This window comes from Elephantulus edwardii, unplaced genomic scaffold (assembly GCF_000299155.1).
Source record: "Elephantulus edwardii isolate Elephantulus edwardi_28Jun2011 unplaced genomic scaffold, EleEdw1.0 scaffold00247, whole genome shotgun sequence".
Lineage (NCBI taxonomy): Eukaryota > Metazoa > Chordata > Mammalia > Macroscelidea > Macroscelididae > Elephantulus > Elephantulus edwardii.
This window is the reverse complement of record NW_006399997.1, coordinates 1616254-1630068: the sequence shown is the minus strand read 5'-3', so window position 1 is coordinate 1630068 and position 13815 is coordinate 1616254. Positions and strand designations below refer to the sequence as shown.

General features: G+C 37.8%; 1 protein-coding gene across 1 annotated transcript; it reads right to left on the bottom strand.

The window, feature by feature from the left end:
* Positions 1-5480: 5480 nt before the first annotated feature.
* On the bottom strand, positions 5481-13815 carry VCPKMT (valosin containing protein lysine (K) methyltransferase). The gene is made up of 6 exons (XM_006899204.1): positions 13504-13815; positions 13298-13408; positions 13071-13143; positions 11790-11909; positions 10584-10688; positions 5481-5638 (listed from the first exon to the last, which is right to left on the bottom strand). Exons 1-6 carry the CDS (start codon positions 13770-13772, stop codon positions 5624-5626), a joined length of 693 nt encoding a protein of 230 aa, XP_006899266.1. The 5' UTR covers positions 13773-13815; the 3' UTR covers positions 5481-5623.

The window sequence follows — 13815 nt, the reverse complement described above, 5'->3', positions numbered from 1 at the left end:
GTAACACCAAGAATATTAATTCCAGAGGATTTAATTTTATCTATAGACCAAGAAGCAGTTATTAAAAAAGAAACAATACTGGACCATTTAAAATCAGGAAGGGTTTGGGCCAGGGTTATAATCTTTCTCCATACCTATTCAATCCATATGCTGAGCAAATAATTCAAGAAGCTAGACTATACAAAGAAAAATGCAGCAGCAATATTAGACGAAGACTCATCATCAATCTACGTTATAAAGATGGCATACAACATTGCTTACAGAAAGTGAAGCCTTCATAGTCAGCTCAATAGCACCTAACAACGCTGTAATCTGTCTTTCAGTTGATTCCAACTCATGGCAACCCACTATGGGTGACATATAACTGCTCTGTAGAGTTTTCAAGGTACCATTTGGAAGCAAATCACCAGTCTTTTCTTCTGAAGCACCTCTGCGGGAGTTCAAGCCATCTACCTTTCAGTAGTAGTACTTCTTCCTCTTAATTCTCATTTTTGTTTATGTTTCTTAGCTATTTCTCTGTGGACAGCATTTGCGTACATGTCTTCTCTTTAGTGGCACTGTACTGATGATGCCCTTATTAAATATTGTAAATCCTAACTAGATTGCCTCATCTTCCTTCTGTAGAGTGGCTGGTCGATTTGAACCACTGACCTTTTGGTTAGCAACCCAACATGTAATGCACAACTCCATCAACATGGATTGATAATTATCATGTGACCCAATAATTCAACTCCTAGGAATAGAGCCAAAAGACTGGAAAGCAAGGATCCAAATAGGTATCTGTAGATACTACAATATTATTCACAATAGTTAAAAGGTGGAAAAACCCAAATCAACTAATCAACAAAATGTGAAATACCCAATGAAGTATCATTCACACTATGAGAGGGATGAAGTTCTGACACATGATACAACAAAGATAAATCTTGAAAACACGCTCAGTGGATTAAGTCAATACACACAAAAGGACGAACAATGCATGTACGACCTCGTAAAATATCTAGATGTGGCAAATGTAAAGATCAATGTCAGAGGTGGATGAGAAGGGGACATAGGGAGGTACTGCTTACATGCTGTCAAGTCCATATTTCACTCTTAGCAGTATGTATGAGAGAACTGCCCCAGAGGAATTTCTTGGTTGTAGTAGTTTTATCACCAGGTCTTTCTCCTATGGAATCATTATTTGGGTTCAAAGTGCCATCTTTGCCAATAACAACACAGAGCTTAACCATCCCATGTTTCTGAGGGGTGGGTGATGAACGACTCTGTAAATGGGTAATAGTGATAGTTCCACAATATCATCACTTACTCATGAGTGCATTATACACATAAAAGATGGTTGACTTAAGTGTTTGTCATGCATTTTGTAAAAAGACATTTTTTTCAACACATCATCCTGCAATGAAAATACCGCACTTCTGACTTAATTAGACTGGCTTTTGTTTCTTTTCCACTTCCCAGGTGACTCCATGTATGGCCTACTTTGAAGTCTTAATGTGAGGTTGTAATCCTTTCCCTCACTGGCACTAACAATACTGCCATCCATAGGTTTCCCATGGACAGTGATCCTTCCCACATACCTGCCTGCCTGAGGACTATTTCTAAGCAGTTTCCTCTTAGGATTTGAGAGTTGACCCTTAACAAGAACCATCACAATTAATTTCCCCATGTTGTTGCAGAAGTCTTTTAGCCTGCTGGTCATGTTTCAATACTCAGACTGACAGGACCCATTCAGTATCTGATGATCTCTCATTTCCTATCTCCAACTGCATTCCTCTGTTCTAGTAAAAATGAACAGGCTAACTTGTTGGATCAGTCTGAGTTCAACTAGAGGAAAATACTGATCTCTCCTTGCAAGCCCAACTCACGGCTCAACTGGCCATAGTTGACCTTCTGAGGCTGTCAATCCTTCTCAGTCACTGGTGGATTCGAACTAAGAGAGGTACATACAGCCTTTGGGTTAGCAGCATAACTCCAGATACTACTGGAGAATTTGATACATTTCCTCTGGCCTCTCTTTCGTGGCTTCTGACATACCGAAGTCCTTCATCCACAAGAGGGCATGAATTAGCTCCCATTCCTCAAAAACCACATTTGGTCTCGGGCCTCTCTCCTGCTACCTAGTTGCTGACAGGACATATTCTCAGAATTGGTAACCTCAGTTTAGTAGTCCTAAATTCCAGTGATTCTCTTATCTTCCAAGAGGAGAGACAACCTATCCTTTGACTGTATTCCAGAACAGTAAAAATCCCATTTGTCAGTGTTACATGGAAGTACTTGAAACTTCTAATTTTAGCGTTTCTAACCAATGTTCTTCCTTTCACTCACTGATGTGTAATTCCAACTCACAGTGATTCTCCATTGAGTTTCTGAACCTGTGAATAACAATGGAAGGAGACTGTTCAACTCTCCCCATATGCACCTGGTGAATTCAAATTGCTGGAGATGCACAAAACTCCCTACAGGCTAAACCACTAGAGCTCCCCTACCAATATGCTATTTCCATGAAGAGACTCAAGCTGTTTTCAACCATATACTGCCAAAATCTTGGGCTAGTTGTTTTTGTTTCATATGATAAAATTTAAGTACTTATGTATAAAATCCTAGGCTAGTTGCCCAGAAGATAATGAAGTATGTGCAAATAACATATTAAGGTGATGCCACAGGCCAGTGAAGGAAAGAAAACTAGAAGGGAAGGGAAGAATGACTAGAAGGCAATCTGAAATAAAGTCCCCCAGAAGTAACTTCAGCCTCATTCCTCGGGAAAATTTGGGAGTATAAATTGCACCAGTCTGAGGTGAAGAAGCTGGGCTTGTTGTTATCTGTCAAGTCACCTGCGACTCATAGCCACCCTATGTACAACAGCTCTGAACCATGCTCTATCCTGAGGCAAATTTATTGTCTCTGACACACCTATCCCCATTATTCCAGTCAATCTATCTCATCTTGGGTCTTCCTCTCTTATGTTGTCCCACCACCCTCCCAAACATGAATGTCTCTCTTCAAGGACTGGTCTCTACTTTCAACATAACCAAAGTATGTAAGACAGAGCTCCAGAATCCTTGCCTCCAAGGAGCAGCCTGGTTTCACCCTCTCTAGGATGAACTTGTTTGTTCTCCTAGCAGTCCATGGTATAGTCAATACTCTAGCACTATAGCTCAAAGGCATCAATTCTCTTTATATCGTCCAGTTTTCTGATGCATACCAAGTTACTGTGAAGACCATGGCCTGAATCAGGCACATCTTAGTCTCAAGACTGACAGTGTTGCTCCTCAATACTCTAGAGATGCAGCTGATCACCAACTTTCCCAATCCAATTCCGACTTTTGATTTTCTGGCTGCTGTTACCAAGAGTGTTGACTGTGGAACCTAGCAAACTGAAGTTGTTAATAATACCAATCTCTTCACCATCTATCACAATGGTGCCAATTAGCCCAGTGATGAGAATTTGTTTTCTTGAAGTTGACCTTCAGTCCATATTGAAGGCTGCAGTCCTTGATCTTCTGCAGCAAGCGCTTCAGGTCCTTCTCAGTTTCAGCAAGCAAGGCTGCTGTCATCTGCATAGTGCAGGATGTTGATGAATTTTCCACCAGTCCTGATGCCACATTCCTCCTCATACAGTCCAGCCTCCCAGATGATCTGTTCTGCATATGGAGATAGGACATCTCTGGTGTATACCCCTCACTATTTTGAACCAGGCAGTGTTTCCTTGCTCTGTTCTATATAGGTTTTGCATAAGCACAATCAAGTGTTCTAGGATTCCCATTCTTCTCAATCAGCCAGTTTGTTGTGATCCACACAGTCAAATGCCTTTGCATAGTCAATGTAATACAGATAAGACATTCCTCCAGTACTCTCTGCTTTCAGCCAAGATCTAACTAACATTAGCTATATTATCCCTAATACCACGGCCTCTTCTATATCCAGCCTGTATATCTGACAGTTCTCTGTTGATATGCTGTTCCAGGCATTTTGGGATAATTTTCAGCAGAATCTTTTTTGCATGTGATATTAATGATATTGTTAGATAATTTCTGCAGTCTGGGCGTATACATACGGTAATGTGAAAGGCTTCAGTTTAAAGACTTAGAAGTACAATGAAAGGGGTAAGTATTATGGAATAGAGCACATGAACAAAACAGAGTACCTAAGCAATTTTTATATTGAAGCAAGAAGCAAAGAACAGTCTCCTGAGTTTGATCCTTAATTTCTCTTAATAAACCTGCTTTTGTTTTCCTGAAAGCCATCACCTATTTCAGGTTTCCATTCTGTTCAAATCTATTTCTGAACATTTATAAAATCACAGCTCTCAAAACTAAGATTTATTTTAACACACTAAAATGCACATCTAGCACCAATGTTTTCTAAGTACCAGAATTCCAACAGGTTATTAACTCTTTGGAAAGAGGGTGATTGAAATCTGTACAGATTACAGTCTATATGAATAAATGATTATCACAATACTGTAGATTAAACAGAGCAAAAAAACTCTTGTTAAATTTCTATAGTTACATTTATAGCAACTGGAAAACCTTTCACTGTTTCATACAAAGAAAATAGCTTTAAAATCAGTAGTTTTTAAGTCAGATTTTCCTTGAGAATACATATATATATGTACATACGTATGTATATGTATGTATGTAGGAATACATATGTGTGTGTATATACTAACTTTAGGCTTTCTATTCTAATCTCACATCATATTCAAATGAAAAATATAAATACCTCCCCTTCCCCAAATGTCCTGATTTGTCTTTTTTGCCTTAGTCCTCATCACAGTGTAATTTACTATCTACAGCACATAGAAATATATGGTGATGGTGGTGGTGTTGGTTATGTGCATTCCAGTCAGACCCTTCAGCGGGTTTTCAGAGTCAGTAAGTCACACAGGAGGAGACTGCCCCATCTATTTCTCATGGAGCAACTGGTGTGTCTTTAGGATTGTAGCTTCTTACCGCTAGGCCACCAGAGCTCCTAATTTTCTATCAATATCACATAGAAATAGATGTTAGAGGAAAAGAAATGCTTAGACTGACATAAGCAAATAATATTCTCAGCTTTTAAATGTAAAAGAACATTTAAATATTAAAATTACATTAAAAGCAGTGAAAGGGAAGACATGATAAAAACTACATAATTATGTATAAAATTAAAACCTTTTGTTTCAAAAAATTTTCTCAAATACAAACTAAAATTTACTGTCTTACATTCATAATATAGTAATAAAAATATTTTTTAATAAATATGATTAATTTATCTCAAGCTTCCTCAAAATACACAAAGTTAACCATGTTACTTCCTATTTATTTTTGGCAAAATTCAAGCTAACTTCAATAACCTATCTAACTTTATCTGAGAAGTGAATGATTCACAATGTTTCTTCTGTGTTGAACTTTATGCTGGGCTAAGCAACCTAAACTGGATTTCAGGTCCACTGGCAGGCAGGTAGTCAGTTAGTTTTCTTACTGCAGGCAGTCACCGTGGTTGCCATCTATGGATTGTATTTTTAAGAACATGCTGAAAAATCGATGATTACAATCTTCTCATGCTGTGTTCACATGCTTCATTCACATCTTAAGTTATCTGGGTTGTTAAAAGGCTTGGATTAAGAAGACTAAAGTCTTCAGGATGCAAATGTCTAAAAGGAAAAAAAGAGAACTTCTAAATATTGATTTCTCACCATTAATTAAACACAACTATGACTACAAAGATGGTGCAAGGTGAGGCAGTGCTTCACACTGCTGTTTTGTTTTGTTTTTTTTTAAATTATTAATTTTAATGAAAGTTTACAGAGACTTTGGATTTCCATTCATTCATTGCTGCACTTTTCTCCCTGCCCAACCTCCCAGTTCGCTCAGCGCTTCACACTTTGTATCCAGGATCTCTGAGTCAGAACCGACTGCTAAGCACCTGATAATTTCAGGTATTATGCTTACTGCACTAAAGGCAATTCAAGTGAACAAAGGTGTGTAAGCGCTTGGAAATGGTTCTGCTGACACCTAGAGCATAAGCTAAAAGGGAAGCTCTGGTAGTACAGTCCACAGAGAGCTGTGTATCCAACACAAAGACAGCACCCTTCTGGTGGTCTGAATCCACTAGCAGCTCCACAGGAGAAACAGATGCACAATAACTCCTCTGTGGTTTACAGCCTCCAGAAAACCTACTGGAGGTCAACTATGAGTCAATTCCAACGTGACACCGGTGAGTTTAAAGCACAAGCAAAGAAAGAAACAACAAAAATTGGCCATCACATATTAAAATCCTTCATATTTCAAAAGGACACAATATGTACAACTACAGATATACAAGCCAATGGAATAGAATACAGATCATAGAAATAAATCCATCTATGGACAACTGAACTTTGATAAAGATGAAATTCAACAAGTGGGGGGTGGAGTGGGGAGAGCTTCTTGAACAGGAAGCACTGGCAAAACTGGCTCTCTCTGCAGAAAATGTAATCAAAAGCCAGACCTCATACCCATAGAAAACTAACTTTAGAGGAATCAAAAACATCAGTGTAAAATCTAATACTATGAATGAATAAAAATAAGGCAAACTTAGCAGTCCTAATCCATGGCATCAACTATCCACTACAGATTGAAATGTAACTGAAAACACACTATCAAGAAAGGATAAGTTAGATTTATGGGATCTCATATACATCAAAATGCCTTTAAACTGTGGTTTGTGAAGAGGTTTGAATGTCAAAAGAACACGACACTTCAGGTGGCTGAGTGCTAAGGAGGTGCACAAGCCATGTGGTTCAAATCCACCAGCTGCTCTGCAGGAGAAAGATGGACAATCTCCTCTTATGCAATTTACAGCCTCTGAAAACTCAATTGGAGGGTCTGCTATGAGTCAGTTCCGACTAAATGAAGCTTAATGACAAGCCAAAAGAACAAATAAATCTGAACTTAAGGTAGTACAATCAGAGTGCTCCTTAGAAGAAAGGATGGTGAAACTCTGAAACTCTGCCTCATTTACTTCAGGCATATTTTCAAGAGGAACTAGTACTTTGAGAGACATTATGCTGGGAAAAGTAGAAAATCAATGAGAGAAAGGAAGATACTCAATGAGATGGACTGACAGTGTCTACCATAATGAGTATGAACATGACAGAGATCATGAGAATGGTACAGGACAGATCATGGTTCAGATATGCCGTAAAGAGAGTTACTATGAGTAGTAATCAATTTGATGTCATCTTATACATTAAAAGATTTCTCCAAAAGGGTAAAAATAAAGGCTAAAAATTGAGGGAATATATTTGGCAATGACACATCTAACAAGGGAATTAATCTCTAAAATTGATGGAATACTTCAAAAAGAAATAAAACAAGCCATTTACAGGGAGCTCTAGTTGCCTAGTGGCAAGAAGCTGCACTGCAATCCCAGAGGTACATGGTTCAAATCCACAAGATGCTCTGCTGGAGAAGGAGGGGCAAGCTCCTCCTGTACCAGTTAGATCCTATTTGATAGTACACACACAAAATAATAAAATTTAAAAAATTAAAAGAAATTAAAATGCTCATGTGTTCTAAAAAAAACAAAGCCATTTACAAAATGTGCAAAGGACATGAACAAACACTTCATCAAAGACATTCATCAGTTGACAAATACACACACATGAAGAAATGCTCAAGAGTATTAGCTATTAAAAGAGGTGCAAATTACTTCAGTAAAAACAGCAATGTTTAATAAGACATCAACAAATGCTAGTAAGGGCGTGGAGATTGGAACGCTCCTATATTTCAAATGGGAATGTAAAATGGTACAACTGGTATGGAAAGCAACGTACTTCCTTACAATATATGGAACAGAAACACCATTTGACCCAGTAAGACCAGTACTAGGAATAGACCCCAAAAATTAAGAGTTACAACACAAACTGACATACTAACATCCACGTTTACTGCAACACTACTTAAAAAATAAAAAAAAAAAACTGGAAACAACCGAAGTGTCCATCAACAAATAAATAGATAAAGAAATTGTGGTATATCCACATAGTGGACTATTACACATCACTAAAAAGGATCCAAAATTTGGGAAATACAGTAGAACATGGATACATTATGACAAGCTTTGCTGAGTGACATAAGCCAGTCAAATAAGGACAATTATAACTAATTTAAAAAGTTAACACAGAATCAATTTTGAAGTGTAACAGGAATGGAAAAAACTCTCAAAACAAAAAAAAAACCTAGTGCATGCACCTATACACCCAGAGCCAGAAGTATTTACTTAGAAATCATACCTTTCAAGCACTTAACCACTAATTTTTTTAAAAGTAATAAACTGAACACAGTATGAAGACAGTAAAGACCATACAGAACAGGGTAAAGAATTTGCATCTCCTGTGTTACCTAAGGATACAGGACTTACAACATTTAAAGAACTCTTACAATCCAGACAAATAATTCAGTTTGAAAATAGCCAAAGTATTTCTCCAATGAACACATGAACTGAATGACATTCAATGTTATTTTTTTGTTATGTGCTGTGGAGTCAGAACCAACTCATAGATGATCATTTAGTGGGTTTTCAGAGGCTGTAAACCACACAGGAAGAGACTGGGTACTTTCCTTCAATTGAACAGCTGGTGGATTTGAACCCTGTCCCTTTGGTTTGGCAGCGACTCCTTACCACAATGCCAAGATTATTTAGTCATTTCTTGTTACTATGTACTCTTGGGTTGGAATCGATCCATAGTGCATCCTCCAGTAGGTTTTCAGAGGTAATGAAGCGTATGGGATGAGATTGCCATTTTTCTTCTGTGGAGCAGCTGGTAGAATGAATGCTTTGGATTGGCAGTGCCAACTCCTTACCACTAAATCAGCAGGAACTCTCTTATTAATCAGTAGAAATATGCAAATCAAAACCACCATGAGTATTATTTAATACCCCCTAACGAAAACAAACAAGAAGCAAAATCTCATTGCCATCAAGTCAATCCTGCCCTTATAGCCAAGAGTAGAATGCCTCATACAGTTTCTAAAGGTGAAATCTAAAGCTGAAATCTTTACAGGAGCAGGATGCCACCACGTCTTTCTCCTGTGGCATATGAACTTCGGACCTCTCAAGTTACCGACTGGGGCACTTAAATAACTGTTCTACCAGGGCTCCTTTCATACCCACTGAAACAGCTATAATAATAGAAAATGAAAAGTGTTGGTGAGGATGTAGAGAAACTTGAACCCACAATGGTGGAGTTGTAAATTGGTGTCTCTGGTTTAAAACAGATTGGCAGTTTTCCAAACTGTTAAAAAAAGAGTTACTATAAATTCTAATCCAAGACATATACTCAAAAGAGCTGAAAATATAGGTGTACACAAAGACTTTTACATCAATGTACACAGTAGCATTCATAATATCCTAAAAGCAGAGACAACCCAAATGTCCATCAATTGAGGAATAGATGGCTAGTATAAAATATCCATACAAAAGAACATTATTGAGCAATTAAAATGAGTGAAGTGCTAACCCAGGATACAACATGGATGAACCTTGAAAATAGTGCTGTGTCAAAGAAGCTGGACACAGGAGGCTATATGTTGCGTGACACCATTTATACAAAATGCTGAGAACAGGCAAAACTAGAGAAAGAAACCTGTTGATGATTGTTTATGCCAGGTGGAAAAGGGTAGGAACTGCACAATGGGATTTTTTTAGGGTGATAAAAAATGTTCTAAAAGAGAGAGGTTGTGCCACTCTGTGAACCATTGAATTTTATGTGTTGCCAATTTTATAGTATATAAAATATAAAACTAAGTATCTTTATGCCCTAGGTGATTCTAATTATAAAACAACTTCAAGGAAAACTGGGTTACTTACAGTATAAAACAATTTTAGTTTTTTTTGTCTCTAACACAGCATACAGATGTTAGTTGATACAAATTACTAATTCTACTGTGCTCTTCCCCTTATCCTTCCTTACAATCAGTTTTATATTTGCTTTCAGCTAAAATTCAGCCAGCTAACAATATCATAAATTCCACCAAAGCACAAGTAAAAGGTAAGGCTAATTACATTTAGCATCCATAATCCATACTGTTTGTCACAGTGCTGCCATATTTTAGTCATATATACAAAAGGCTTAGGGTTTAAAAAATAGAGATGCAATTCATCCTTTCTATAGACTCAATTCTACGTGGTCACACAATTTATATATTGTATAGCTATAACAACAGGTAAAAGTAGCACTAAAAAGAGGGCATACACAGAAATTCTAATTAAAAAGGGCTCTTTCATTTTACTTTGTTAAAGCTATTTTAAAAGACCAGAAAAAATTTTAAAAGACTTGGTATTTTTAGATCTCTCAGAAATAATAGTAGCTTTTAAAGAGTTATGTAATTTTTTACAGGTGATAATTATTTTTGAAAAATTTAGACTTGATAAGAACCTTTGCAAAGAGCATTTAGGTAGGTTGAGTGACCCAATTGCTGAGAGTTGGTGCCTGAGTCCAGCAAACAATAGCTCTTTATCCACATTCTAACCAATGCATGTGTATCACGTTTAAGCCCAGAGAGGGTGCCAAACTAATGAAATCTCCTCAGAGAATGAGTCAGGAATTTACTTACTGATTTTTTTTTCCTGATGTATAATATATGAATATCTTCACTTCGATATTCTTCATCATGTTTTTCCAAAGGAATTTTTTCAAAGTCAAAGTCCAGCTGAAGGAGCTATAAATTTGAGAGAGAATATTAAAAATCTCATTAATAAAACCGATCTAACTTGACAAAAGTCAGAATGGTGGTGATTTTTAAAGGAGCACTGATGGAAAAGGAGCATAAAAGGGTCATAATCCTATTTTCTGTATCTTAATGTTGGGTGTCACTTGTGTTAATCCACAGGAAAAAGGGGAGTTCTTGAAATGTGGGTATTTTACCTCAATAAAATGTTTAAATCTATTTTAAGTGTATGTTTCGTTTTACAGTTAACACATGCTATTAGTCATACATGTCCTCTCTCATTAAACTACAACAGTTCTAGTTTATCAAACAATTATATACCATATTTTTAAATAAAACACACCTATAGGAATAATGTACATGTGCATGTAATGCATATAGCACAGACAGCTAAGACGAAGGTGACTGCTGTTTGCAAAAGCCTGCACTGCATAAAAAAAAACCAGCAGGTAGACTCCAGTTAATACAAATGGTTATCACACTCAGGTGCTTAACTGGAAGGTTAGAGTCTACCCAGAGGTCTCTGGAAGAAGCTTGGCAAACTCCTGCTGAAAACTAGAATCACTGAGTACACTCTGGAACACAGCTCTACTTTGAAACACATGGACTTAAGGTTTTAGATGCACCCTAAGGAGTCATCAGTTGTAATATATATTTGTCTTTATAAAGAATGAATTAATATTGAGGAAAAGACACATAGCACTGCATATAATGCTTTCACAATTTTCCACAAATCTATCATCATTTCAAAAGAAAAAGTAGGGGAGGGATAAAAAATCTGAAAAGACAGGACACCTAGAACAGTGATTTTAAAAAAATAGAGAGGAAAATAGAGAAGCACAAACTGAAAATGTTCTAAAAAAATACAGAGATAAAAAATAACGAACGATGTCACTAGTTTTACATTGTTCTGAACATACCACATCAAACTGATAGAAAGGGGAAAACATTAGGAGAAAAAAACCAACGCTAAAATTGGTAGGAAAGGGGGCAATTAGCAAGCTAGAAGAAATGTGAAAGATCCTCTCCTTGAGTTCTTAACCAACTGCCTCCCTGAAGGATAATCACTACATGGATAGAGCTAGTACTTACCTCAAAATATCTTTTCTCAATCTCTGGATTTTTGCCCATTGTTCGCTGTTCGTAACAACATATAATACAAGTCTCGGATCCACTGAGATCTTTCAGAGTTTTCAGCAATGGCTCCAAAGACTGTTTAAAAAAGAGAAGCATGTTTGATTACAACTTCAAAAATTTCTGCTCGAAAAAATAAAGGGGGGAGGGGAGGAATAATTGCAACCCCTCTAGGATCCAGCCATATTTCAATTATAGAAGTAAAATATAACTAATGGTCGGTAAACTCCTTTTAATTAATTAATAATTGTATTGATTTCCACTACCATGAAAGGATTTACATTTATGTATTTTGGAATAACCTCTAGGGGAAAAAAACAGAATCCACTCACTCTTAAAAGTTTAACTTGAAATTCAAATGACCAACAACTTACCCCATCAAACCAAGTCTAATACAGGTTGACTCAGTGTTCATTATTTTTAAAAAATAAATGTTGACATGTGAATATGAACTGAATTTTTTTAAAATTTTTATTATATTATTTTTTACGTGTACTGTCAAATCAGATCTGACTAGTACAGGAGGAGATTGCCCCTCCTTCTCCAGCAGAGCATCTGGTGGATTTGAACCACGTACCTCTGGGATTGCAGTGCAGCGTCTTGCCACTAGGCCACCAGAGCTCCCCTGAACTGAATTTTTAAAGAAAAATAATCCAATGAGTGTAATAGAACAATTCCCATGTCAATGTGGGGAGTGCTAATGGCCTGGTGGTAAGAAAGGTGCATTGCAATTTCAAAGGCTCATGGTTCAAAACTGCCAGCTGCTTCATGGGAGAAAGTGGGCAGTAATCGAGGTTTGGTTCCAACTCGAGGGCACACAACAGCACCAACATGTCATGGCTAATGTATTTACTTTGACAGTGAGGGTTAAAACAAAAACTCTGTGCTTCCTAACAATTCCAAGTGGTAAAATCATTACGGAAGCCTTAAGGAAAACACAAGAAACCTTTTCCTCAACACATCTATAAATTAATGATTATGTGTATGTATGTGGTTTCTGGTGATCTATGTCTTCTCTTTACTGATCTTGAACTCACAAGCCCCTTTACTCACAGCCTTCATGACTAGCACTTACAGCAAAGACTTTTGTCTTCGATTTTGCCATAAAACCTACATAACCCAGACAAAAGTTCAATACACACTAAAAACGTCATGGGCGATATCCCACTGTAACTAACAGAAGTGTGTGCTTCCGCATACAAAATTCGTTACAGACAGGCCGTCTCTGGGACCAGTTACCTCCTCATAGTATATGCAGTCGGCCATCAGGATGTAGTCTGGTGGAGAAGGAAAGTCTTCTGTTTCTTCTCCCCTTAAAAAAAGTCACACAAACATTTAGCGATTACTTTAATAATTTTTACATACTCTGTGTCTATTCGAAGAACCAGAAAGTCCCCTTGGTGTTAACTATGCTGTCAGTGAAACGTAAATCGTTATCTTAAAACAAGCTGAAAGGCCATACAAACCATTTCAGTACCTTGGCTTGAATAGAACCAGTGACAAGGTGCTTGTTCATATTAATATTCATCTTGAGTAAGTCTTGCAATTCCTCAAGGTCGGTGACTACAACATCTGCCCTATAAAATAACGTCGATTGATGGATGTATAAAGGTAGGACGTCAGTAATTAGGTATGCCTGGGCCAAAGAGGCCTCCCTTATCGCCAGACTTACCCGAGAGTAGCGGCCATAAGCCCCACGGCCCCGGTGCCAGAACCCAATTCCAGCACCGACCGGTGGCTCAGCGCGTGGGCCCCGTCGCCCGAAAACCCGGGCGTTTCTAAGTATTTAGAAAGGACAATGGCAGCGTCCCAAACAACGCAGCCCACACTGCCAGATCCGTACTGCTGCAGCCGCAAAACCGTGCCATCTCGCTTCTCCAAATCCCGAACAAAGTTCCACAGCGGGTCCTCATCCCCAGATGTTTCAACGCTAGCGGCCATGGCTGCCCGGCAACGCACCGCGGCGCGCGCCGGGACGTCACAC